At 45.4% G+C, this 27,991-nt stretch overlaps 1 protein-coding gene across 2 annotated transcripts in view; it reads left to right on the top strand.

The window, feature by feature from the left end:
* Window positions 1-2,019: 2,019 nt before the first annotated feature.
* Nfib (nuclear factor I/B) overlaps window positions 2,020-27,991 on the top strand; it is a 406,951-nt gene continuing 380,979 nt past the window's right edge. The window contains 1 exon segment of one of the 2 annotated variants that reach the window (NM_001429573.1): window positions 2,020-2,253. In NM_001429573.1, coding sequence (NP_001416502.1) covers window positions 2,158-2,253 — 96 coding nt within the window. In that variant the 5' untranslated portion in view covers window positions 2,020-2,157. 2 annotated transcript variants of the gene reach the window in all.

Below are 27,991 nucleotides of genomic sequence, written 5' to 3'. Positions count from 1 at the left end.
AAGAAAATCTACAAATAAGTCTTGAAGAGGGAACGAAGGGATAGAGGAGAGAGAAGGGGGGGAAGACATCAGAATCATGGGGTACTTCAAAGGTAGAAGCTGGAGTGGGGTATCCAGGTCCCCAGATACCTCTGCTGCCTGAGGTTTAAAAGACCTAGTGGCGCTCTGAGGGGTTGAGTTAGTTGATACTATTGTTCTTCCCTCAGAGCTCCCAGGGACTAAACCACCAACCAAAGAGTACACATGGGATGGCTCTCCCTACGCATAGAGCAAAGGACTACCTCATCTGGCATCATTGGGAGGGGAGGTGCTTGGTCCTGTGGAGGTCTGATGCCCCAGAGAAGGGAGAGTGGGTGAGGGGGTGGGTGGGGGCAAAAAGGAGGGGATGGGGTGGGAGGGTTCATGGAGGAGAGACCGGGAGGGGGGATAACATTTAAAATGTAAACAAATACAACAATTAATAGAAATAACTAAATAAAAACCCGAGTGGAGGAGGGAGCCACAGAAGCCCCCTGTGACCTGGAGGTTGAGGAGGGTTACCTTCTGCTGCCAGCCCCTGTCAGGTCACCTTAAGCTCCCAGCCTGTCTGGGAGTGTGCCTGACCTGTCTCTGGGTGAATATAAAAATACCCTAAGGACAGAGCTTCAGTCTGGAAGCCATTGCCTCTCATTTTTTGAAGCTCCAAGCTGAAACCGGTTGCTTTGACAGCATCTCACTCATTGAGTGGAGAGGACAGAAGACTCGTTCAGTCTCAGGCAGCAACTTCCCTGTTCCCTCTGCTCAAATTAATCAGGAGGTTGGCCCTTTAAGCTGTGTGCAGCCAACATGAACCCTTAGCCTAAAAGGCTGGCAGAGATACGAGCAGGACATGTGAGGGGCTGCGTGACAAAATATCAACACAGAGAGTTTGCTGGGCCTTGCTGGTGCTGTAGGGACCTGGGGTTCTGTGGCAGTCACTTTGCAGAGATGTACTTTTCTGTATTTTAGCAAAAGAAAAAGTTAGGTCAGCTTGTCCTGACTTAGCTTTCTAGTTTTAGGGTCCTGATTCTGTGAGATTTTCTCCGCATTATTCAGATTTTTTTTTTAATTCTTTGGAAACTTGAGGAAGGAGGGAGGGGAGGAAGGAGGGAGGAAGGAAGGGATGGAGGGAAGGAGGACAGGATATTGGAAGCAAGTGCTTTTATTAGTAATTAGTCCCCATTCCTGTATGCGCTCTCCAGGAAATCAATGCCAAGCTCAGAAGGAAGCAGAAGGGACCCCTTTGAAGGGCGAGACAGAGAAGACCTAAAGCAGAAGCTGGATCTAAAGTCAGACCATGCACAAACCTGGCCCTCATCTTCCTCGGATTTTAATCAGGTCTTCCTGTTTCTGGGTCACCTTTGGAAAGAAGTAAGCACCAGGCAGGGCACCTTCCTGATGGAAAGCCTGTTCTCAAAGCTGGTTTATCTTTGTAAACTGCCTGGCTCTTCTTGAACAGTGATTTCAAAGAGTTAAACTGTTTCCATATGTCCGGCATGAGAATAGCGTTTGTAGCCTTTGGCAACCTCAGCTGAATCCAGCTGCAGCTGCTACCTGTGTGTTCCCCTGTGTGTGTGTGTGTGTGTGTGTGTGTGTGTGTGTGTGTGTGTGTGCTCTCATACGCACACCCGCATGCTTCATGCTTGTGTGCAGTGACACATGAACCGTGTTCCCACTATGTCAATGAAACTGTTATGTCTTTGTTGGGGTAGATATTAATTCTGGGCAATTACAGCTCCCTTTCCCTTCTCCCCTCCCTCCAACCCCTCCCCTCTCTTCATCTGCTCAGCAAGGACCATGGACCATGTCAAACAATATACAACAGAGAAGAATGCAAATAAACTTTAGTCTGCATCGCCCAGCAAGGCAGTTAGCCGCCCACTTGCAAGATACTTAACTCTTGTACACATGATACACAAAGAACGCTAGCTACTTTCACCAATCCCTTTAGACCAGGAAAAAAAAAAGAGGCAAAAGAACTGATCCTTGTCCTTCTATCTGTGAGGTTGCAGTTCCTCCTGCTAATGAAGGAGCTTTTCCCATGATGCAGTGTGATAAGGATTGGCCTACATGTAGTCCAGCAAGCCACCGCTGATGTTTCCTTGATTAGGTCTCTTATCTTCCATTGAGCTGCCTCTGATGAAGGTCGCTGACAGCAGGATGGCTGGGAAAACATCGGACAGCTCCATCAAATGGCAGCTCTGCTATGACATGTCAGCCAGGACCTGGTGGATGGTAAGTTTGGCGTGATAACCCTTTCCCACCCTCCCTCCAAATGTCCCCCTCCCTGCTTCCTTCCCTTTGAGCGCCTCCTTTGTTGTGCGGTGCACGTGTTATAAAGTTTGCTGCCCACTGAAAGTTCAAGCTCAAGTTGTGGGAACCTGGAGTGTTTTGCACACCAGTGGGCTGGATAGGATTTCCCACTATTGTGGCCAGGGGCATAGGCCTTCTCTCTGAAAGGGCAGGGTGAGTTTTTGTTCACTTTTAGGAAAGAAAAGGGGGAAAGGAAGAGAAGAAAGGAAACATGCAAATACTCCGGTGGGCCACAGACAGGCTGGCTGCTGAGAACTTTATGGAGGCGGGGCAGGCAGGCAGGCTGTGGGGGACTGGAGCCGCCTTGCCTAATTGTTCTTGCATTGGTCTTAAAACGGAGCAATGTTCTTCTTCCTTCGGTGTCTCGAATAATAATTTAGACGGTGTATTGTGGCACGTCGAGCGCAGCCCCCTCATCAGTATGCGGCTGTCCCCCATGCTTCGCCTTAATTTGGAACCCACCTCTCTTTCAATGAATACTGTAACCGGAGCGACCACTGATTACTATGCCACTCAGCGTAATTAAATTTACTTAATGAGGATATGCATATTCAGTTCATTATTTTTCTTTGCTCAGGCAAATGTGTGTGGGTTTGCTGTTGGTGTCCCCCCCCCCTTCATATTTGTCCAGCTGCAAATGCGGGGAGGAGAGAGAATTAGCACGGAGCATGGGCGAACCCTGAGACCAACTTTAAAAGTAGGATCGGGAACAGACAAGTTTCAGCCTTCTTCAGTCAGGTTGCTGGGACGAGAGGAGTTTGGGGAAAGAAAACCTCTTCCCATTATAGAGCCGCTACATGATAACTTTCAATATGCTGGGTCCCGTGTGTGGACAATGGTCTCTTGTCTGCTGTAGCCCGTGACATGAATGGGAAATCTTCCCTAGCCAGCATTTAATGTGACTATCAAGTTTGTCATTGGCTAATTTATCTGAGCCATTTTTTTTCTTTTGTCACTTTTTCCCTTTGCTCTCCATCAATTTTGACCCTCGCATTGGTGCCTGGATAGCTTTGGCTCAACGGCTTCCACAATTACTGTGCTGATTGCACTGCCTATTTTCACAATTAGCATGCCGGGAGACAGCCGGCATTTTCTCCTAGGTGGGGAGAGATATGTCTGCCCTGGTGGTCAGTAGTCTGCAGTCCTAGCACAGAAGGCAGCTCCTCCCAAGGTCTTCTGGCTTCTGGTGTTGCTAGGCTACAGGGGTTCTTATTAATGTGTTTAAGTTTCTAAAAGGTAGATGCAGTACCATTGCCTGTAGGCTCCTCCTGAGGGTCCCAGTGCAGAGGCTTCGCTGCCTGCTGCCTGCTTCGCCGTGTGCTTTCTTGTTAGCGAGAGATGTGGGAGCCACAGAACGCCACTGCTACTTGTTGCTGTTTGGAGCTCTCAGTGTCAAAGGAAAAAAGACCGATCTCTGTCTTGTTGTACCCCTTTCTCCCTCCCTCTCCTCTCCTCTTACTCTCATTAGAGTACATTTTTCAACTGATCTAACTCTTCTCCAGTGTTGCAAAACTCTTGTGTAAAAAAGTCTTGTTGTACATGCCTACACCAAGGCTTCAAAGTGACATTTAATAGTGACCCTGTCTCCTGAAACTCATCTAAAAGCTGGGCTTTAAAATTAATATTTTCACTAAGCAAAACATGTACCTGTTAGGGTCAAAAGTAAAGTTGGTGCTAAGAAATTCGTCTTGGTGTGAGCCCAGCAATCCGGTCGCGAATGTGCCCTTAAACTTCATCATCTGTCTCCACAGAGTCGGTGTCCCTTGAGAAGTCCATTGCGAATACTTGATTTAAAGACTTACACAGCTGATTGTTTATTTGCTTTTTAATTATGTTATTGTGTTGCCTGAGAAGATGCAGATGATGGACAAGGACATGTTCGGAGATGAAGTAACAAGTTGAAAATATTTGCACAAGTCATTTAGACTCAGGCGTGGTGTGTAAGGGTGCTGTTCTTAGGATGATTCCGTTTTAAGGGACTGTGTTAATTTGGGACCTAAGAGATTGTTTAAGAGATTATTATTTAATATGTCATCAGAAACTCGGGGTGACAGGTGCTTTGTCAGATACCTGATTAATCAAGCTGCGTTATCGCTTATCTTTGGGAAAGCTCTTGAAGAAACACGAAGCACACAAGGGCCACCCGAGTGTCAGCACCCTGTTTCTGTAAGGTCTAGGAAATATTTTTAATGGGGCTTTAAAGTTCTTACAATCTCTTTTACTGTGACTTTCCACTTACTGTGAAACTGACTCTCCTTTCTGTAATTACTTCAGGGCTTTGTATAAGAAAGGATATTGTATCCTTGTCCGGCTTAATCAAATGAAATTTTAGTAACCAAAGCCTAAATTCCAGAGCCGCAGTGTCAACGCACCCCGACAGTTGCTTCCTGACTCATTGTCTGTTCCACTTAGGTTCTCTTTTTGTGTGACAATGATCATAAATTCTACTTGACAGGAGGGAAAGCCCAACAAGACGTGGTTGTCCAATTCTACATCTGTTTCCCTTCCTAGATAGGCATGTTTTGGTAAAACAGAGGAAGAAAAAACATCTTATTGAGACAGCTCAATAAACAAGTATAGGGAGAGTAAACTCTCGTGAGTGTGCGTGGTGTGTGTGTGTGTGTGCTAGCTGTCATCTACACGCATGCAGTTCTTACATGATGAATCCTGTGTGCTTGACTTTTATGTGTGCGTGTAGTGTGTGTTAGCTATCACGTGCGGAGTTTTAAAATCTTGTGTGTTTTACGCTTGTGAATTTATATGGCTGAGTTAACTCTCACGAGTGAGGAGGCTTTTAAACACTCGAGCCACACACGAGTTACTCTAGTGTGTGTTTTGAGTATTAAACACAGGTACATGGCGCACTTTTTAAAATAATAAACATCATGGTTTCCTTCTTTAGATGGTTTCCTATGCGCTCGCTCTCTTTTCAAGGGAGTAAGCCTGTGAGCACTCTCAATGACAGTTGGCCGGCTATATTTAGAGTTCTGTTGATGACCTTTCCCACTGCTTGAAAATACCACTCAGACTGTATTAAAGATACGTCTTGTAAGTAACACTATCTCACAACTGGTTATTAAAGATGCTGTATGTTTCCTTTTAAAACACTAATAAAGAAAACTTACAGGAGCCATCTCCAGAATTCCCATTGTTTTCTGCGTTGTTTATTTGAAGCTCTCTGAGAGAGAGATTTATTAAAACTTCTTTAGTAGCTGTTTGGAACTTCAAGGAGGCAGATCTGCACCAGACATAATTTTCTTCCCTCTAAATTTCCTAAGTCTAATCCTTTGATCCCATCAGAACCAGGCCAGAATGTTAGCAAGTTTACCTTGATTGTTAAGGCTAATTATGTAAATATTAATCCACAAAATTAATTTGAAAAACAAACTACTTATGCTGCTTGAAATTCTTTAAATATTAATTAAGGTGAATGGGGAGAGAAGTACCATGAGAGAAGAACTTGAGGTAGACCTCACATGGGCAAATTTGTCATTTTTTATTGAATGTTAATATACTTAACTCCTAATATAATTTTGATTTTTTTCTTTGAAAGAAAATAATTTGTCTATGTTTTAAGAAGTTGAACCAAGTACCTTTTCACAACTTTATTCATTGATTTATTATTGATAATAAAATAACAATGTTGCCAAATGACTCACTTTTTGTTTTGTGGTCTTAACATTGTTCTCAATGTCAATTTTAACTGATAGTTTGACAAGAAATGTCAGTGTGCAGATAATTGCATTGAGGAAACTATCTTCAAAGAAAAATATCTTTTGAACTCCTTGAGAAGTAGGGATAAACTTAAGTTTATAGTTGTCTGCTTTTCACTGGCATTTCTAAAATTAGTATCTTCTTAGAAATTTAATTTCTTTTAATACAACCAGAAGGATTTCTAAACCGTGTAATAAATATGTTAAAAAGATATATTTGAGTAAAGCTCTTTCCTGGCTACAAGAGTTGCCAAGACTCACTGACTACTGACCTAGTGTGGACTGCTGGCCTGTAGACATGCATTATTTCAGATCAAACTCCATTTTATCTCTAGAAGTATAGCAGAAATTAGCAGACTTCATACAGATAATAACCTTGTTAAGTAGTTTTCACAAGACACCATGCCCGTGGACAGACTGTTTACAGGGCTTCAACTATGAAGTCTTTGTTTCGTTCACCATTACCAGGCCCACACTGTATGCCAGGCTCAGTTCCAGATGCAGGCACAGCAAGCCTATCTACCTTTACTGGAATCAACCCCACGTCCCTGTGTTAAAGGAGGAAGTGTGTCCTATTGGTGTCCTTCTGAAGGGATTCTCTTTCCCCGAATGCTGGGTGATGTAGGAGGCTCTCAGTCCTAGGCTTGCCACTCCCCAAGGGCAGCCAGATATCTTTCTGATATTCTTCCCTAGACTCGTGGGTGAATACTAACGTGGCCATCACCTCTAAGTCATGTTCTGTTCAGTGCCGAGGATGATCGTGTCTGCAGGGAAATGGTTTCACACTGTATATAGTGCACTGCTTTTTAAATATCTCACGGCCATCACCCGCGGCATGTGCCTTTTTCTTTAGGTCTCCCATCTCTTATTCTTCAGTGACAAAGTGGCATTTATAATAGTGTTTTCCATATGTGAAACCATCTTTAGGTACCAGGGCTCTGTACAGAGGATGTGGTGATTCTCTCAGAAGGAGACCGCTTGTGCGCTGTTCTCCATGGCTCGTTTTCACTTACACACTTGCACAGCCACTGCTACGCATAAACTGTGGATCCTATCTCAATAAGCAGTGATTAGATGGTTGTTAATTTTAAGCAGAGGGTAAGGAAACACAAGGGCCTATTCTCTCTCTCTCTCTCTCTCTCTCTCTCTCTCTCTCTCTCTCTCTCTCGGAGCAAAGTGTTGTGCTCTCAAGGGTGCTATCGCTTCCATCAATGGGAAAGCTGGTGCTGATTTTCCAGTTTAGGGGCTGGTCAGCAGACAGCTATCTGATGCTTCAGTGTCACCGAGACTGTGGCGTTTTTCACTAACATGGCTGAGTGGTGTCAGTCACAAAAGGCATTTTTTCCTATTTCCCAAAATCTTGTGACACTGTAATATATAGTCTCTTAAAGGGCTGAACTCAAGGAGTCGGCTGCAGGAAAATACATACACTGGAGCAGAAAGAAACAGTGGTATTCCCTTGTCTCATTTCAATGTGTAAAATAGCCAGAGAAACTGTAATTGTAAAAGCCAGGAGCTGTGCTAAGGGGTGGACGCAGCTGTACCACATGCCTGCAAGTTGTCTAAACGGCAATGCTCGGCAGAGTCAGAAGACGAGAAAGGGCTCTGTGAGTGTTGCTATGGTCATTATTATTATGTCAACTGACACTGAGTCCGACATACCACAGGACATGTTTAGCCTATCTCGTACTGGGCAAGCTTTAATAGCGTTAATAACCGTTTTCGTTTCTCACCGTTCTAAATAAATCTTAACATTGTACTTCTCCCTAAATTGACTTTGTTCAAGCAAGGTAGCTGTTTTTTCTCTCTCACACAGTGTTCCTGTTCCAAGTTTGTACATAATGGATATGTTTATGAGCACGGGACTGAATCCTGGGAAATGTAGACTCTGTGACCTCTGGCAAATGAATTTGCTCATCCCGCGGCTGCTGGAGCCAGCTGTAAAGTGCAGATAATCATTCTCATTACTTGTCTCTCCAACCTGTCGGGAGGATGAATGAGAGAGAGCCGGCTAGGCACCTGGTGAATGCAAGGTTCATGACACACACCCAAGGGGGCTAACACAACCCTATTTATTCAGGCTCAGGTCCAAGCACTTAGTAGGTGCTCACAGGATGGGTTAGTTAATGGAACTGTTCCATTTTCAAGGTGGCTTTTAGAATCGTGGTGGGTTTTTTTTTTTTTGAGTTTATATAAACATTTTTGGGGGTGTGTGGAAATTGTGTTACATCCAATGAGCTATAAAAATGTACTGTTTTCCATTTCAGAGAGTTGAAGATTTCTTAAAAGCACTGCTTCCCAAAGCATCTTTGAGTGCTTAACATAATCTATTGGCTAGTGTTACATATTAGGTTAATTTTAATTTTAAACATTGACTCCTATGATTTTTTTAAGGCTAAAAAGAAAAAGCAATGATTTTTGAGGGGCTCTTATTTGCCAGGTGTCTGCCAGGTACTTGGCGAGGCAATTTATATAAATCATCTCATTCAGGCTTCAGTACAGCACAATAAAAGAGGCATCACCAGCCCCACACTACAGATGAGGCCACTCGACTCAGAGGCTCAGCAACTTTGAAGAGTGCACTCCACTGTGAGGGAGGAGGGACTGAGACACCGTTTAGAAACCCAAAGTGTTGAGCTCATTTCCCCCCCCTGGATCCTGGTCTAGGACTGCCTCATTCTGTATGACCTGGGTTCCACCTCACTTCCTGCAAACATGATGAGGCATTTGGCTGTTGTCTGGCAACAGTTCCAACTTCACCCCTAGCCTTGTTTTGAGGCTCCAATCCTCCTCATGTTGAGCGGAGCAGGTCAACACCCTCACTTGCACGGGAACTGCCTCTGAGAGGGATGTGGAGAGGGATTCGTTGGAAATGTGATTCCATTCATCTTCCCTCGAGACAATTAGGCTCGATATAGTCACAAGCCATCTGGGGGAAATTTCTGGAAATCCACCAGCAAGGGAAGCATTTGTACCTTTTAGGTTTGGTGTCTATCGCACCTCTCGGGGCTCTGGTACCTCTCAGGGCCGGGATCTAGCAAAGCTGCAGCGAGGTGATGTTCAGCAAACAGGCTAAAAGCTTGAAGGAAGAGAAAAACCCAGTGTACACACCCTGCCAGCTGCTGTTGTTCCACCCGAGTAGGTGAAGGGACGGTCTCAGGCTTTTGCCCATATTCTGGAGTGTGTAGAATGGTAATTTTTCGCCAGACAATGGAAAAACTGCTAGTGTCTAAAGCATCAGGTGGCATCCTTCGCAGATTCCGTGACCAGAATTCAAAAGATTAGTTCTTCAGACCACAAGGCTAAAATCACCAACACCCTGTGAAATAGCAGGGCCACGCTGCCTTTTGTGTGCTTAATAAGACAGGAAGAAGTTCAAAAACAGAAATCCCACAATGCAACCTTGCAGTCACCAGCATCACTATGAACAGCTTTACTCTTAAAAACGCCATCGTTCTGCAGTGGGTTACGGTTCCAGCTTGTGCTTAGTGGGCATTAGCAAGGGAGGATTTGGCTTGTCACAAAGTAGATGGCACATGATACTGTAAATAGTTTTTTCCGGTGTTTTACTTTATGTGTATGAGGTTTTTTTTTTTTTTTTTGCCTACATGTATGTCTGTGTAGCATGTGAATGCCTAGTGTAAAAGGAGATCAAGAGATGGCATGGGATCTCCTGGAACTGGGGTTTATGGATGTCTGTGAGCTGCCGTATGCTGGAAACGGAATCCAGGCTCTTTGTAGATCAGTGAGTGCTCTTAACCCCTAAGCCAGTGGTCCTCAGCCTTCCTAATTCTGTGACTCTTAATACAGTTGCGATGACCTCCAACCATAGGGTTATTTCATTGCAACTTCAGCACCATGATTTTGCTACTGTTACGAATCATAGTGAAGGTACTATAGGAGGTATAGGATTGCTAGAGGGGTCACGACACACAGGTTGAGAGCCTGCTCTAAAACATCTCTCCAGGCTAATTTTAGAATTGTTAGAAATACAACATTGCCGGCAACTATTTGAGATGAAAGACTAGCTGAATTTAGTGTGTTTCTATGTTGTATGTGACATGCACACATGATTGTTGATTGTGAATGACCACAGGTTGGTATAGGACATTGGCTCTGTGTTAGGATTTGTCTCGTTTGGTTGCTTAGGTGTGAACACAAACGTACAGATCCCAAGCAAATAGGAAGCAGGAATTCTTTATCCGCCTACACAGTATTGCACTTGAAGGGCTTCTGATAAGTCATGGCTAGGTTTCACCAAGACAGTTGTCACCTCCTTTGCTGGTGGGATCCTGCTGTGCTCTCTGTGTCTGAGCTGACGGATTATGGTGGGCTGCCAGGCTGGAGCCTGAGACCACCCAGGTGGCCCACTCACAATGAACCCTGCGTATGTTAGAAGGATGTGGATGTTATGACCAAGAGTTTAAAAGCTGAAGGAAAGAGCGGGAAGACACCCAGAAGCAAAAGCAGCCAATTGCCTGTCCCCTTAGGAGACATATTGCTGAGGAAGGCTGAAGAGGAGCAAATCAGGCCGACAGCACACCTCACTCCCACGTCCTCACACCACCATCTTCATGATGACCTGGACATCTCAGAGACTCTGTGAGGAGAAGCTAGTGTGTTTTAACATGATCAGGCAACAGGCTATAGAATCAGTGTGGGTTTGTTTTTAGCTTCTTAATTTTGTTGGAATAGAGTTCACTTAATAAGATTTTTTTCTTGTGAGCTGGGGAGAACATCCAAGAGTTGTCTTGTGCCTTTTAAATGGAAGTGTGAGACTCGAGTTTGAGTCTCAGGATCCACATACAAATCTAGCTGTGGTGATTTCTTCTTGTAATCCTGGAGCTGGGATGCCTGAGACAGGACGCTACCCAGGGAAGCTGATATAGGTTACTTGCTGAGAGGTCCAAGTACCAATAAGAGGCTATCTCAAAAGAGAGTGCTCCATTCGGGCTCTCTCTCTCTCTCTCTCTCTCTCTCTCTCTCTCTCTCTCTCTCACACACACACACACACACACACACACACACACACACACAAAACGGAGGGGGTCTTTTTATTCTAAATGTTGGGTTATTTTCCATGTCTGTACCTTTATGGAAAAACCTCTATTGTGGACTGCCATTTTGGCTGAGGGGTCAGAAGAATGAGTACCAGAAACATGAGAGAGAGAGAGAGAGAGAGAGAGAGAGAGAGAGAGAGAGAGAGAGAGATCTGGAGAAAGTGGGAGAGAATGTAGGCAAGCAACTGCTTCTAAGGCAGCCTAAGAGAGGGATCTTTACAGCGAAGAGGCTGTCTTTAGGCTCTGTCCTGCTTCAGCAAGGTTCTCTGGGGTGTGATAAAAACTTGGAGTCCTGCTGCTTCGGCCTGCACCCAGTGTGCTGGCTATAAATACCTCAGCCCCAAATTTAGCTCACTGGGAAGTCACCTGCTCATCCGTTTCCTGGGACTCCCTTCCCACCTGAAACTTGAGTATTCTAGAAGCCTCTACGATTTTTAGTAGGTTCGTCTTTGCCACACTAGCCCACCACATAAGATGACAAGCTACTTGGTGATCAATAATACTTCTCTACTAATCATGCCCAGGCACTTCTGTGTATTTTAATGTATAACAGCGATGCGGAAACTTGGGAAGAAAGTCATCTGTGGATAGATGTCTCTACTCCCACCACAACCCCAGTCATAGCTGACCTCGGAGGCACTGCCCAACTTTCTCCAGCAGAGCCTCTGGCTCAAAGGAACAGAGAGAGCTGATGATCAAGGAACTAGAACTTACTCTGCCTTCCCAGGTGCTTCGACGTTTCCCACAAGCTCAGTCTTCTCTCAGTGCTGATGCTGACAGCGAACCTGGCAGAAGTTACTCAAAGTGAAGAGATTTGCATGTTTCCAACCTGAACTTTTCGCAGATGAAATAGCAGATCACACAGCTACGATTAACATCATTTATGGTCTAGCATCCATTGCAGAGAAGAGTGGGAGTGGCGGCCTTGTGGGATCACACATAGTTCCCTATCGATAGAATTGGACAATCTCACACAAAGGTCTATCACCTCTAAAATTTGCTCCAGCTCATTCTTCCATAAAACTCAAGAATTTTCTGTTATGCAATGCTCACCAGGACTAGACACGGTCATCCATAGAAGAACTAACGTTCAATTGCCGTTTTACTTTCCAATAAGATTCATTTTCTTACGTGAGCCTGGCTATTCATTATATTGGCATGAAAGATGTGTTATGTGGAACCCCACATAATACAAACCGCATGTTTATGTAGCATGAATGTTCAATCAATTAGTTTATACATACAAATGGTGGAATATTAATGACACATGTTAGTTTTCAGTGGGACAAAAGCCAACACAGCTAATTGATGCATTGATCCCTGGAATCTTCGTGCAGATGTGAACCTTTGACTTCATCGAAAGTGATTTGGCTGACAAACAGTAGCTTGTAATTATTGTTGAGCCATCGTAAATTAATTAAGAAATCAATCAATCAGCTCAACACGGAGTTGAGTCACCTCTGTCAGCTGGGCTCCTTCCCTCTAACTTCCCCCCTTCACCAGAGCTTTCTTATCGAATGTGTGGAAATGTTAGCCCGTGTCCTTTTGATTTTCCTAAACTTTCACAGAATCTTCCCAGTCATAGCATACGCGTGTGATGTTGCTGATGTTTGCAGAGGCAATGTCCTACAAACCCTTGGGCTAAGTCTAGCGATGGGTTAGAATCTTAATGAAAAGGATAACTATTGAGTATTGATAAGCTTTGGGGTAGAGCTATTTTCCCTAATAAAGGACCCTGGACTAGCCCCGGTCTCTTAGCAAATAGGCCTCCTCCAGACTCTGAGTGACTGCCGAGGAAATGGCCTTGTCCAAAGGACGCTTCTCTGATCACGTTTTTATCTGAATGCTATGCTTGGAGGACTGCAGTAACTGAGCAAATTGCTTTATTGGACTGTGAGGTGCAGTCACAGTTTTTCCAAATGCCTGTCCTTTAGGCTTCTCTTGTGTCGGTCTGCCTGCTACAGCCTTGGCACATCATCTTTTGTAAGTCTGTAAGTCTGTCAGCAACACTGAAATGTGTGAGGGTCTATGATTGCCATTCCACAGCGAAGACACCAAAGTGCAGAGGGTGAGATACTTCGCCCATGTCCACTCAGCTGAGAATGGACAGCCCCAAGAGTAAAACCATTGTGCCCAGCCAAAGATATTCAAGGACTTCTGAATGGCTCCGTGCCTCCTGTGTCACAGGACATTGATGTCATTTTAGCCAAATACAAAGCTTGGCATTTTAATTATAGCAAGCACACCCCTCTGCCTCTGGATAAAAAGACCACTTCTGGGTACTTTATGTCTCAGTAAAATATTTAAGAACGGCCAGGTTAGCTTTCTAGAATCTGCTACATTTCAAAGTGCACAGGACAGCTCTGACTCCCTCCTTGCCCTGGTTAGGAAAGCATCGCCCCATTACCTCAGAAGCCTCGCCTACCCCTTTGCTAACACACTGATTGCTTGCTTTTGGATTGCTTCTTTCTCTCAATCAAAATGAACTGTGGAAGTCCAGCCCATCCGAGAATCCAGAGGTCAGAGGACGTTCTAAAACTGTTCTGAAGGCAGAAGCAAGCCACTTGACTCTCCAGTTCTGCTGCTGTTTGTTTTTAAAACACTTATTTCCTGTGTGAGCATGTGCATGTGCGCACGCACGCACATGTGTGTGTGTGTGTGTGTGTGTGTGAGAGAGAGAGAGAGAGAGAGAGAGAGAGAGAGAGAGAGAGAGAGAGACTTGTGTAAAATAGACAACTTCAAGGAGTTAGTTTTCTTGCATCACTGGGGTTCCCAGGGATTGAAGCCAGGTTGTCGGGCTTAGCATTAACCACTGAGCCACCACAGCAGCCTATGATCACTCAGTTTTGAGCCACTGTACAAATGAGTTCCTCTGTTTTAAGACTTCACCTTGCACACACATAAGGCAGATGAGAGTTGAAATACGTGTAGTCTTTATGCTTATTTTAAACTTTTAATATCATTACTGTATTCTAGTTCATTACTTAAATACAAACACTGCTTCTTTAAATCGATATCGTGGCCCATTGGCTACATGGTTTGGAGAACACCTGGATATGAAAAGTCTCCTCAGAAACCGAATTCAATATTTGCCCAGACATACTTCCAATTCCTGTGTTTGCAGGCCTTCCATGATTAGAATCTCACCTTTTGAAGGAATTTCCTATTATTTGGAAGTGATTATTTTAAGGACTGTGGTCTTGGGCTACACATTCTTGTAGAACATTCCACTGGTGTCTTCTCTGGGCTGCTCAAGTCCAGAGGAGTCAGTCTGTCCTTTGGTAGAAGGACAGGCAGGGGGCCATCTGCAAATCATCCAGCTTCCTGTTCATGACTGTTAAGTCTTCTGTTGTGAAGTCATACCTAAGACACATCCTTACTTTTAAAATAAGGTGAGAGAATGAGACTCAAGTGCTTTTTTGGGGGGGAGGGTAGTGCATGGTGTTCGGTTGCTCAATGGCTATATAAAAAAATGACTTTTTATAAAAATAATCACAGTGGGTAGATGGTGCAAATCCTGATGGGTAGATGGGTAGATCCTGAGGAGGCCTCAGTCCTGAAGGTACCATGTACCAGGGAGGCTACGGCTCTGAGAGGGGTCTCCTGTCAAAGTCAAAACGTACAGTTACCTCCTTTACAGTCTCTTCTCTGGTGTCTTCCCGATCTACATTTTATGGTAACAGGGAGCTTACGGGAGCCAACAGTAAAATGGGAGAGACACTAGGATGTAAATTTATGCTTTGAAGAGTTTCAGATCCTGTTGAGAGGCACAATAGCACTCCACTCAAGGCCCTGAGCTTCTGAGATGCCAATTGGTGGTGACCGGCTGGACACAGAGGACAGTGGCAGCCTCCATGGCTCCGTGGCCTTCATCATTACTTGGGGTGATAGCGAGATGCATTTTTGTGAGATTGTGGTGAGGCCTGAAGCAGTTTGTACACATGAGGTGATTCCTTGGACATGGGGTAACCCTGGTGTTCTAATGAAAAGGGGGGCAGTCATGCTTTACTGTAGGGTGCTTTATAATGAGGAAGGCATTCAGAGAAGACCAACGATGACAAAAACCCAAAGCCGCTATTATTCTTCATCCCTACCTCTGCCCCCAGAGCTGTGGAGGCTGCCTCTGGAAATGTGCTCACTGTCTCTCAGCTGTCAAGTCTCTGGGAACCAGCTCAGCAGATTCTCAGAGGTTCAGCTCCCATTGCTCTGACATAGTGACTTCTTGTGGCTTCTGAGTCCTGCCCATGTCCATCTATTTACTGCTCATGCCCTACCACTTCTCTACTTTGCTTTGAGCTTGTTGTGAACAACTCGGGAACAGAGAGGCCATGGTCCTTTCTCCCGTTTCAGTGCCCACAGTTTCCTCTGCTTTTCACAGAGTCGCTCCCCACCCGTGGGACGGCTTACAAATGAGACGAACTGTAAAAGTTCACTGTGAGGCTTTAAAGACCCCTGCACTGAGGTTCCTCTCACCTGTGAGAACCAGGCACCCTGCTCTCTCTGAGCAGTCAGGGTTCAGGTACCAGCACCCTGCCTTCTGCTATTCTGCAGCCTTTCCTCAGCAGGGCAGCAAATCAACCCTATTCCCAGGGCAAGGGCACAGATGCTCCTGCCAATCCAGAGAGACATGAAAACAGGATGTGTGGCTTGAGGCTCCTGGAGCATCAAACAGGCTGGTGGAGAAGCTTCTGCTCCCTAACTGGGAAGCAGAGGGAGAATAGTTCTGCAGGCTTCCTTCCTTCCTTCCTTCCTCCCTCCCTCCCTCCCTCCCTCCCTTCCCTCCCTCCCTCCCTCCCTTCCTCCCTCCCTCCCTTCCTTCCTTCCTTCCTTCCTTCCTTCCTCCCTCCCTCCCTCCCTCCCTCCCTTCCCTCCCTCCCTCCCTCCCTCCCTCCCTCCCTCCCTCCCTTCCTTCCTTTCTTCCTTCCTTCCTTCCTTCCTTCCTTCCTTCCTCCTCTCAATTTTCCTTCCCAAGCGTCTCCTGAGCTTAGAAACTGATCCACATGTGAGGGGCTGGGAGTAATATCCAGAGGTAAGCCTAAGAGATCTCATCTTACTTTCCCTCAGCTCATGCTCTCTTCCTATCCCATCAAGCCACCCAGATCTCACTCCTGGACACTAGATGAGCTCATAGGTTGTGAGCGCTAAGGACCCTGTGACCTGGGAGAACAGCAGGTGGCGGTGATCAGTGAGACTCTGGGACAGCAGTGGGCCCGTCTGTGGGTAAGGATGGTTGGGAGGAGATATTTAGGAGTCAGCAAAAAGAGCTCCGCCCTTATGAGTTGAGCCCACGCAAGTCAAGAAACACCTGTGTCCATGTACCTCAGCTCCTATTCTTGTGGTGGGGGGCTGGGGACTGAGGGGTTCTCAGCGTCTGCACATGTGTCTGTGAGGATATTGTTTAGAACTTCCACCGGTGCTGTGGTGTAAAAATTCAAGCTTTCTCTCCCTGTCAGCTCTGTATTTGCAATTATACGAACCTGTTCCCTATGTCTAGAATTTCATGAATTATTACAACAAACACTACATGAACAAAGCAGACTCAGTTCTGCTCCCTGTGATGGATCCAGTGTGGGAAGGAAGTATGTAAATTAAGAGATGGCCTCTTCCAACTTCTGTAGGACACCTAGTTCATAGGCACCTATGAATCTTGGCAGTGCTACAGTTTCTCTTGAGGGAGAGAAGGAGAGGAAAGTACTAATTCTAAGGAGGAGCGGACATGTACAAAGACCCTAGCTTTTGCATGGAGAGAGTGTGATTCTGGACCCAGAAACAGCACCCTGAATGAGGCAGTACGCTGTAGGTGAGGCAATTAAATAAGCAGGAAAGTCCACAGCCTTGCCGTGTTGCCAATTGATGTCAAGGGAAACATCCAAGAAGAGGACCATGGGCTGTTAAATCACCCCTCTAAACCCTTCACCTATGCACCCAGCACACACACACACACACACACACACACACACACACACACACACACACACCACCACCACCACCACCACCATTACTCTCACCACCACCATGCATCTGCTGCAGGATACGGATTTCATTATAGTGGGACGTCATGGACAGAGATCAAATGACCGTGGATGAGGGTCTAAGCTCATGGCCGTTGTTTCTGCAAGTGTCTGGTGCAGTCAGCCTCAGAGACTGCAGCCAGCTGTACTGTGTTACCTCTGAAACCCTTATCAGCAGCATTCCATCTGTGTCAGCCAAGTAGCAGGAATTAGGCAGGCACCCTTTTGGAAAGTGGCCCAGAGGGTAGAGAAAGCAGGTATGCCTCCAAGGCATGCAGCCTACATCCCTCCACTCAGGAGAGAAAGAAAAACACATTGAGTTTGTCCCAGAAACCCTCAAATGGCTCCCACATTCCAGAGAGGGGGTGCGTTGCGTGGGGGGGTGGATTTGGAGGTTGCTGTGGGCCTCATAGTGATGATTGCTTTGTAATGGAACAAATTAAATTATGTGAAATTTTAGATGCTTTCCCTCGGCCCTGGTGGCTCCCAATCTATTTAGGGGTAGTCAGGAAAAGGGGACCTTCACAACAGCTGCTTAGCTGCTTGAGCTCAGAGAGGAAAACCGTAATTTGTCTGTAATCCCTAATGCCAACCGTTGTTCATTAAGAAACAAAACTAATGTAATCTTGATTATTTGCTCAGATTTCTACTCTATCATGTTTTGTACATCTGGCAGGCTAATGTAATTTTCCTCAGAAACCCAAAGCAATCTGGTACTCAGACAACACCATGCAGATTTAGGTAAATTCCAGGCTCAGATTAGCATAATACTAACTAATCACGAATATCATTTGCATCCATTAGAGTGTTGGGGGGAAAAATTGTTTCTAAATGGCAGAAAATTGAAAGAAAGATTAAGGGCAAGAGCTTGAAAATCCTCTTTGGCTCGATCTGACTATATTACAGATGATTTTTCTCTTACAAGGCCTAATATTTAATGTGGAAGTATTAATTAGAGTATTGGAAAAAGATTGCATCTAATTGGAAGAAAACTGGAAGAGATTAAGGATGGACATATATAGGCCTGAATCAAGTGGGGAACAGATAATTTCCCATGCAATGCCAAGGAGCTTGAATGTGTAAAAGATAGGGTGATTAATATTTTTCAGCAAAAAAAAAAAAAAAAGAAAGAAAATAGGCAGCCTCTCTCTGAGATAAGGGAGAGACACAATTACTTTGCCTTGTGTGGTAAGAAGTTATCAGTCACTGCCTTTGTTGCTAGGATCAAGGAAGGACGATAACCCCATGAGAGTCCCAAATCTGAAATATTACCAAATAAAAAGAGACTTTCCCACAAAGCCCCCACACCAGGCAAACCTGAAACCATGGTAATAGACCCCAAATGTGCTGATTAAAAAAAATAAACAAAAAGATCCAAACCCCCACCTCCTGGTGGCTAGCTATTTCCCTTGCAGTTTCCCAGGGCCAGGCATTTGGCAGAGACCGAGTTGGTTATAGGCTGTGTGCCTGACTGTGGTTGCAGGCAATTGTCTGTAAATCCCGTCTCTCCTCGGCTCGTCTGCTGAGGGCCTAAATTCAGCGCTGGCTTCCTGAGGGCTGGAAGCAGGTGCTCGCCAGAGCCTTTGGCTTCTCGCTCTGACAGATGAACAAGATGAGGCTGCTCCCTGGCTTCCTGCCAGGGGAGCAGCCATTAGCAGTTCTGGTCTGCAAGTGCCCAGGCCTCTCCTGAGTATTTAGGATTCAGGCTCTGGTGTGAGGGTGGATAAATCTAGACAGTATTTCTGATCTGTTGTACAAGGGAAGCTTGGTCACAGTCTCAAAACCTGCCCTTTCCCACCAGTCCTGAGCTATCTGTATGTCCCCTAAAGTTTGAGAAACTGTGAGGTCAAGGACACCAGGCCTCATGCATCCACAGGGACGTATCTACCCACCCAAGCCGTTACTACCCCACCTCCCTCAGCACAAGATTCACCCTCAAGAGGGGTGAGAGGAAGCCCCAGATGACCAGGAAACAGATTACTGACGCCATCTTGACTAGGAGGTGATTTCTCTACCAGTGTCATTGTCAATCAAGGATAATTCAAAGACATTAGCTGTAGACAATCGACCCCAGAGTTAACACAAGTCCTCCTTAAGTTCAGGGGAAGCAAAGCTGCTTCATTAGTCATGCTCTAAAAACAACCCATATCCTGAGTTCTTAGTAAGAGCCATTTCAACTGGGCTAGGCTGACGGAACAGGGGCTTGAACCTAGGGCCCTGCATATGCTAGACAAGAACTCTACCACTGAGCTATAGATCCTCAACCCCTTCTGGCTTTTCAGAGATTGTTTGTAATGATGTATGATGTGTGCCTGTCTGCCTGTACTCACAGTGTGTGAATGTGAGTGCAGGCGGCCGAGGAGGCCAAAGCTGTTGAAACCTTTGGGAGCTGGAGTTACAGGAGGTTATGAGCCACTTATGGGCTCAGGTCCTCTGGAAGAGTAATCTATGCTCTTGACCCCTGTGCCATATCTCCACCACTCTACCTCTGACTCTCACTGAGCCATATACATTTTTGCTCTAGTCCTTTGGAAACAGGTTGGCTGTCATCTCCCTGGCCTTTGACATATAGAACCTTTCAGATGACTCAGGGACAGAACTTGAGTTACAAGGGGCAGCAGAGAGTTCTCTTGCCATATTTGCTTGGATGGAGAAAGCAGACAGAAGGCCATCTCCTCCTCAGAACACGTGTGGCTATCCAGTGAAGGATGTCCAAGGTCTAAAATCAGTGGCAACAATAGCTGGTGTTCTCCTTATCCAGAAACAATGGGACACCAGCTCTGCAAGGGCAGGGATTCTAGTCTGCTTTGTGGTTGACAGCCCTGCGCAAAGCAAGCCCTTATGAAAGAGACAATATAGATTAAGAAAACAACTCATTTCACAAGTGTATGACCAGTCACGCCCATTCTCTTTCCTAGAATGTCTCTGTAACTTTTTATTTATTGTTGGGCTTTTGTTGTTGTTGTGGTTTGGGGTGTTTGTTTGTTTGTTTTGTTTTTTGAGGTTGGTAGAATTACAGGCATGTGACATACTAGTTGGCTGTGTTTTGATACCTTCTTTCGCATTGCTCTAAATAGTCTTTAGAAGCAAGAGCTGGAGGAAATAATCATTACACTAATACACCAATTTTCACGGGCAGAAAAAATTATCTTGTGAACACGATTGAGGTAGAGAGTTTCCAGTTTCCAGTTAATCAAATATTTAATTAAACAGCAGGTGAGACAGGACTTCTTTGGTTATTAGTGACCCAAACCAGTTTGAACCAATGGAGGCACGAGGAGACCTTAGTCGTTTGTGGAACCCAAGGAAATGTGGCAAAATCAACAGGAAGGGTAGAGGCTCTCAGGAAGATGAGGTGACCAGAAGGCAAGCGTCATGTCACACATCACTGGGTCACACCCCTGCTGGCTTCCTTTCCCTCACTGCAGGTAGACTTCTCCCCCAAGGTGGGACACAGGAAACAAAAGTTGTTGGGTTCTGTGTCCCACAGTTTTTACCAACTGAGAGGAACTGTCAACCATCAATGTTTAATTGTATTTAAATTTGTGGGAAGGATTTTGATTAGAGTGGCTTGATTAGATCCTCTCCCTGAGACTAAACAACAATTTCCAGAGGATGTGGTGTAAGATGAGGTAATTTTCCAGCAGAGACTTTTCAGGTAAGGGGTGGGTGATCGATAGGAAAGTAGAAGGGTCCGAGCTTATGTTGCCAACTCACTCGGGAGGTGACCTCTGTTTTCCCACATAGATATAAATGGAGGTCACACTGTTTGGGTACATGTACTTAACCACTGCCACAAAGGTATTAGATACATGTGTCCCCTGGCTATTCCTCAAGCAGGCAGCCTTTGTGATGGCAGCCACAGTCACTGCAAATCCCTGACCTGGAGTTTGGTGGCCGAGACAAAAGTTAATGGATTTCCCCCTCTCTGACACCTAATCAAGGAATAAGTTTCAGTACTCCAACATAATAAACCCTATATTTTCTCCTAATAACAGTGATCCTCCAGAAAACTCTTTTCTTCTCCCCTTTCAGCCAAGCAACACAAGTCTTTCCTAAGTTATTGAAAATTATTCAGCTCTTTTTTTTCTTGCCTGATAATCTTCAATCATTTTAGGGGCCAGTGAGGAAGAAAGGAAATGAGGGAAAGTTAAAAATGAAGTTGTATAAGAAACCTAATTTGTGTGTTTACATTTAATAAACACATGCTTCTGGCATTTCCATATTTATTTACCTTCACGGATTCTCCCAAAATAATCTCTCCTACTAATTATTTATTATATGTTACACTCTCAATATGGAATTCATTTCCAACATCTCTGGAAGGCTTATTCTATTAATTTCTGTACAATAAAGAGTGAGGAGGGATGACCAAGACCCTAAGAATTAGGAGCTATTATCCGGAGATTCCACCCCTCACACCAGTAGTCAGACTCCATTTGCGAGATGAAGGGGTCCAGGCCAAAGACGAGCTCTAAGAAACCTTTCCACACTCTTTTTTTTTTTTTTTGGTTCTTTTTTTCGGAGCTGGGGACCGAACCCAGGGCCTTGCGCTTCCTAGGTAAGCGCTCTACCACTGAGCTAAATCCCCAGCCCCCCCTTCTACACTCTTGATCACCCACTTAGCATGGACTATCCGCTGCTGTCCTGGCTGTCAGGGCTGCATACTTCAGAAGGGTAAGTTTTCTATGCCGAGCCCTCTCAGACAACTTCTCTTCTCCAGGACAGAACAGGAAATGATCTAAATGAAAACATCACACTGCGTCAATGGTAGCAAGTCTGTGAAGCTGAGGGCATGACCTATAACACCCAAAGTGCATGCCATTCGAATCCTGCTCGGAAGACGAAATGTTGGCAGGTGTGGCATGCATCTGTCCCTCCCGGCATAAACAGATAAAGAAGAAATGCAATGCTGAAATTAGAATAAAACGTTAGTACAAAGTTAGGTGCGGAGTTACCTTAAATAAGAAGGTAAATGGAAAATTTCAATTCCTTGCTAGCAGCCACTGTAAGTCTCACAAAATTCAGAAAGATAACAACGTTTTAGTCATGTATGGCATGCTTCTATGCTTTCCCTACATAATGCTGCCTGTTCCATGGTATCATGCATGGCGGCAATTTTACACTGTTTCTGTGGAGAAAAGGAAAAAGAAAGTTGTTGGAACACTAGAGCCACTGCTCAGAAATGGTGTCATTTGCTTCCTAGAGAGGTTTCATCACTAATTCCTGTCCCCGGTGAGGGTGCCTTTGTGATACCCTTTGCAGTGTCTTCCTCTGGTATCATCTCTCAGAGGTTAGCTCACCTCCTGATGAATTCTGGCCTTCCTGTCCCCAGGCGAGAAGTCCCACAGAGGCTGCTGTGCATGGTCCAGCGCTAAGGCAACATCGCTGCTTCATGGGAGTACGTGAGGAGTGTGCTGTCAGGCGTGCCCTATAGCCACCCCTTGTCCCCAGGCCTTAGGGGTGAGCGTTAACCCAGGGTAGCACCATGCTAAAAGTAGTGTTTCTCTGGTTCCTACTTCCTGCCTGCATCTTAGAAAAGCCCCCAACAAAGTGTGATGCTCCAGCCCAAGCCACCCAGCTTCCCTCCGGGGTATGAGGAGGAGCGGGAGTTTACGACGAAACAGAGGACCCAGTGGACGAGAGCTTAACAATTATGAATTATCTGCTGTGTGCATAGGGTCACTAGTTATATACAGTCACAGCAGTGGTTTCTTGGATTATTGGGGAAGGCTTGGATCACTTCCTTCCCCACACTCCGTTAGACTTTCTGCCCCTAGGGCATATTTTAGGCAGGCTCCTTGTCTTCTTGGGCCACATTCAGAGAACCGGAAGCTGCCATCTTAGGGAGACAGATCATACGTTTCATGTCTACCCTTCTAACTCTCCTCCGAAGTTCCCACTTCCAGGAGCGAGCAGGTGAGAGGACCAGGGTGCCGCTGTTGCAGAATCATCGCTCAGTCTCTCCGTTGTACGCCTTCATCCTAAGCACCCGTGAGCCTCTGGCTTCCCTAAGTCGGAGGAAGGAAGACAACTAGACCGGAAAGAAGAGTCTTCAGTGCTACTGTTGCGGTTCTTGCGCTGTAATTCGTCAGTCATTCTCTTGGCACTTTTGATGGCAACCCTGACAGAAAGAAGTTCAGGAGCTGGGAGAGCTGGACCACATCCTGCTTACACAGAACATCATCCCAACTTCCAACCATGAGCCCTCGCCACCGCTGTTCTCAGCTTTGGAATTTCAGTAGAAGGAAATGTCTTGTTTAAAACTGCTGCAGAGGGGGCTGGTGAGATGGCTCAGCGATTAACAGCACTGGTCCTGGGTTCGATTCCCAGCAACCTCATGGTGGCTCACAGCCACCTGTAATGAGATCTGTTGCCCTCTTCTGGTGTGTCTGAAGACAGGAACAGTGTATTCACATACATAAAATAAATAAATCTTAAAAAAGAAAAGACCTGCTCCAGAGCCGGACGTCGCGGCCTATAGCACTTGGGAGGCTAAGGCCACTTTGCTTTGAGTTCCAGAAGCCCTGTCTCAAATGTGAGTAAGTAATTAAAATAAAATTTAAAATCATCTTTAAGGTAAACTCCGAAGACGATATATTCTATATAATGAATTCAAAAGGCCCAAATAATAAAATAGGGGTTAATATGTACATTTAGTCATTGAGTGATTTCAAAAGGAAGGAAATTAGAATGCTAAGATTAAGAAAACAAAGATCAGCTGCTGGGGGCAGGGGGACGGGGCAGTGAGCGGAATGTAAAGTGAATAAGTAAAAATAAGTAAATAAATAAGAAAATAAAAATAAAGAAAGCGGAGATCACAAGGAAGCAGTTACAAAATCTTTATAGCAAGGAGGCCAGACCAAGGGCTTTGACAGAATTGGTCAACCTGAAATAAAACAGCCTCTGTGAAAGGCAGGGGAATCGCTGCTTGTAGAGTACGCCCATGGGAGTGGAATGCAGGTTCTACATAACCACATTTAGAGAAAAGGACATGACGATCAGAGCTTCACGGCCTGTCTCCTGGAACTTTCTACTCCCACTCACCACTCAAGGAACTCAGAAAAATCTGTAATCTTTAAAAGTCAGAAGTCAGGTTGGGAGCCACCAGGATGAGCTTAGAAGCCTCCATTGTGTTTTGAGTGGGTCTAAATTTGGAAATAAACTCAGTCCCACAGACTCATTATACAGTTGGCATGCCCAAGAGGGGAGCTGAAAACTTTCCTTGTCTAAATCCCTCGCTCCTTTTGAGCGAGAGACTTAACGAGAGCGGCTGACATTTCAGAGACACAGCTTCTCTGAGTTTAGAAACCCGGGAGTGGGTGGTTTTCAGAAGGCACCTGTAAACACCATGCAGATCCGCTGTGGGAAATGCGTGAGAGTCCCAAGACGGCATGAGGAGAAACAAAGCAATATTCTCCTCCCACCAGGGGCAGAAAAAAAAAATGTGCGACTCCAGGGCGGCAAAGAATGTTTCATTCACTCCGCCATTCATTCAAGGAAGACTTCTTGAGCTTTGAGTTTCCTTTGTTTGCCCAGCCATGCGTTTGTTTGTTATCGGCACCAAGCACTAGGATATTGACGAAGACAAACTATTATATGATAAATCACAAGTGGGTATGTGATTACACCACAAGGTAGGCGTCCCGAAGACTGCATAGAGGCATAATAAAGGGAACTGATCCTGTAGTGGCTGCTCACACAGGATGTAGACTTTGTGTGGTAGGTAATAGTAGAGGTTATATTGTTCTTTGGCTGTTTTTAGATACATAAATAAGACCGTGCAAACCTTACGGTGACTCTGGGTTTGGGGGTGAATGTATGCTTCAGCCTCTCTCTGATTATTCTTTTGTTCCACCGCTTAATGCCTTAGACGTGCTCACTGGGGTGGGCATGGGTTCTAAAGCTGGCCTTGCTGGTTTGGAATCCACACTGCTCTTGCCTCTTGACCTAGTGAACATCACCTGTCCTCTCTATGCCTCCTCATCTGACGTGCTGAACCATGTTAGTGCCCTCATGTGCCAGAGGAACTTGAAGCATGCTGGCATGAGTGGTGACTGGAGAGGAAGGCAGGGAGGTCATGTCCTGCATGGTCCTGCCCCGAAAGCCTTCCCCATGTTCTCTCAGTTCAGTTGCTTCTCTCCAGTGCTCATGATCCAAATCATCAAATTTGTCAAGCCCAGTTGGATAGACTGCCTTCAGGCTGCACTTCTCCTCTACAGAGGAAGTGTGCGCCATACTCTCTTGCCTCCTCGAGCAGTAGAGATGGGGCAAAAGAAATGAATGCAGGAAGATGAGGGCATGCGTTTACATTTAAACACCCCACGCTCAGGTCCCATGCTAGCTTTGTTCCGGCCTCCACATGTCCAGGTAAACCAGTTCCCTTCCGTCAGCTTCATTCTGCGCATGGACAAAACAGACAGCCAGAGCTGTCTCTCCAGGTTTGCTCCAGAGATCCAGTGAAATACTGGACACGACACACCAAATGGTGCAATACAAAAGGGCCACACCTAACATCAGTAGGCGCCAGCCACTGACTTTAGAGAGCTGCCCTTTTCCAGCCCCTGGTCTGCTAATTGTATTCCAAACTGAAAATCTCATTCACCAGGATGACTCTGCGAGATGTTATGTCAACAAGAAGGCAGCACTACTGTCAACCTTCAAGAAGCTCTTCAATGCTTTGGCGGAGTTCTCGCTCCTTTCTCATCCACCATCCCGGGCTTCATTCTGTGTTCTCAGATGCAAATGTTCTCAGGTATAACATTAAAATATTTACTCCATCTTCTTCTGACTCAAGCCATATTCCATATCCACTTACTGTCATGCTCAGACTCAGTGTGTGGCTGGTCCCTGTCCTCGATTTGCCCAACCTGCCCAATGGGACCGCTGCGGTCCCTGAGTGCAGCTCTTCTGGTCGTATGTGTGTTGGTTTTTAAAAAAAGTGTGAAGTCCACAGCAAATGCTGGTTTATTTCCATCATGCAGTCTTGGGAAATTACGGCATCTAGAGACTGTTCCACAGCTTCTGATCTCCTGAGGAGATACCTGGGTATTTGAAGACAGAATAATCTGGATTTAAACCCCAGCCCTGTCATTTCCAAGGCAATAGAATATTCTTCTCTAAGATCAGATTGTCCTTTTGTAATGTGGAGGCAGTCATACTCCTGGGCTCATGTTGGCCAAGCACCTCATCCACCACTAAAATACATTGCCTGTCCTGCTTCTAATTTTGTTTTTGATGATGCTGGGAGAAAGTGATATAAACTCAATTCAAACAGGCTTTAGAGAGAGGGGGGGAAAGGCAGAATATCCCAGGCAGTCTGTCCAGCTTCAGCCAAAGTTACATCCAGGAGCTACAGTGAATCTTTTAAAATTCAGTCACTTTTCCCATCTCCTAGTTCTATTCCTTTGTCTCTCTGTGTGACTACCCCAAGGCTGCCTGTCAGCAAGTGGCAGGGAAATAGGACTGTCATCCAAGCCTTGGCCTTATACAGCCAATCAAAGGGATGAGATCTTTTCTCTTCTGCTTGGAATAACTTATAGAGGAATTTTTCTCAGTTTAGCCCAGATGAAATGCTCTTCTTGGTGGTGAGGAGATTGAAGTTACCAACACCTCTCCAAGGCCAATGGAATGGAGGTAGGATGGCTATCCATGAAAGACACTAAACGATGAACACAAGCTCATCATAGAATTCCCTGGTTAGCATTCTTATGAGTCATGTGGTGTTGCCTCATCAGCAAGGGGATGCACTGGGCAATAATCAGACACATCGCAGCTGGTCTCTGTTCTTTCTCATTTTCTTACCTCCTTTCCAAGGCTACAGAACTCAGTTACAGATTCCAAGAATTACCAATTAGTGGCTCCCCAGGGCATGGCATCCCACACACTGAAAATTGCCACCAAAGCAAAGATACCAGGGCTGCTTTGGTCTATATAACTTGAACTTTAGGGAATTACCTGGAAGGAAATTTGCTTCTAAGGATGTAAATCCTCCTCTGGTCTGCTCATATATAGCTCCCATAAAACCATGTTCCATGATACTACCAGAACAGAATCCCCCTGTTCAGAGGAGCACTTAAGATCACTGTTCCCTTCTAGCAAGATAAGAAGCAAGGGACTGGACTCTTGGAATGTGACATAGGTAGTGCAGCTTCCACAAGTTCAGCCCTACTTGCCGCCTTTCATGACTTGTAAGGAATGGTGTTTAAATGGCTCCTGTACTGGTTTGAATAAGAACACCCCCATGCACTCAGGCATTTGAGTACTTGGTCCTTAGTTAATGGTGATGTTTGAGGGGGTGGTGGTGGTGGACAGAAGGTATGGCCTTGCTGGAGGAAGTCTGTCACCGGGTGCAGGCTTTGAGGTTTCTAAGCCATACGCCACTCCTAGTTTGCTCTCTCTGCTTGCTGCTCCAGTCACCATGCCACCCTGCCACCAAGCTTCTCTACTGTGTTGAACTTTTATCCCTCTGAGACAACAAGCCCAGTGAAGCCCTTCCTTCTGTGTTACCTTGGTCGTGGTGTTTTTCAGTACAGTGATGGAAAAAGAACAAATACAGCTCCCCCTCAGTGGTTAGGATATCATGTAGTTAGTTCTGGGAAATCTGTCATATACTGAACTTCGTTGGTGTATGGAGGAGATGAGTTTGTGTAGAAGGACATACATAGGGCTCGTGGTTGTGGATCATAACTGAGCAGGACGTACAGACCCATTCTTATGTTTGTAAAAAATATAAAAAAAAATGCAGTAACTGGCACTTTGTGTCCCAAGGTCTAATGAAGTCCCTGCCATAATTCTTGAGTTAGAAGGCCACCTTGGGGAGGGATATGGTGGTGTTTAAAGAGATGTTCAGAGTCTAGGTTAAACTTGCTCTTTG

This window comes from Rattus norvegicus, chromosome 5 (assembly GCF_021556685.1).
Source record: "Rattus norvegicus strain SHRSP/BbbUtx chromosome 5, alternate assembly SHRSP_T2T, whole genome shotgun sequence".
Taxonomy (NCBI): Eukaryota; Metazoa; Chordata; class Mammalia; order Rodentia; family Muridae; genus Rattus; species Rattus norvegicus.
Note: the sequence above shows the minus strand (reverse complement) of the source record. Positions and strands in the feature narration are given on the sequence as shown.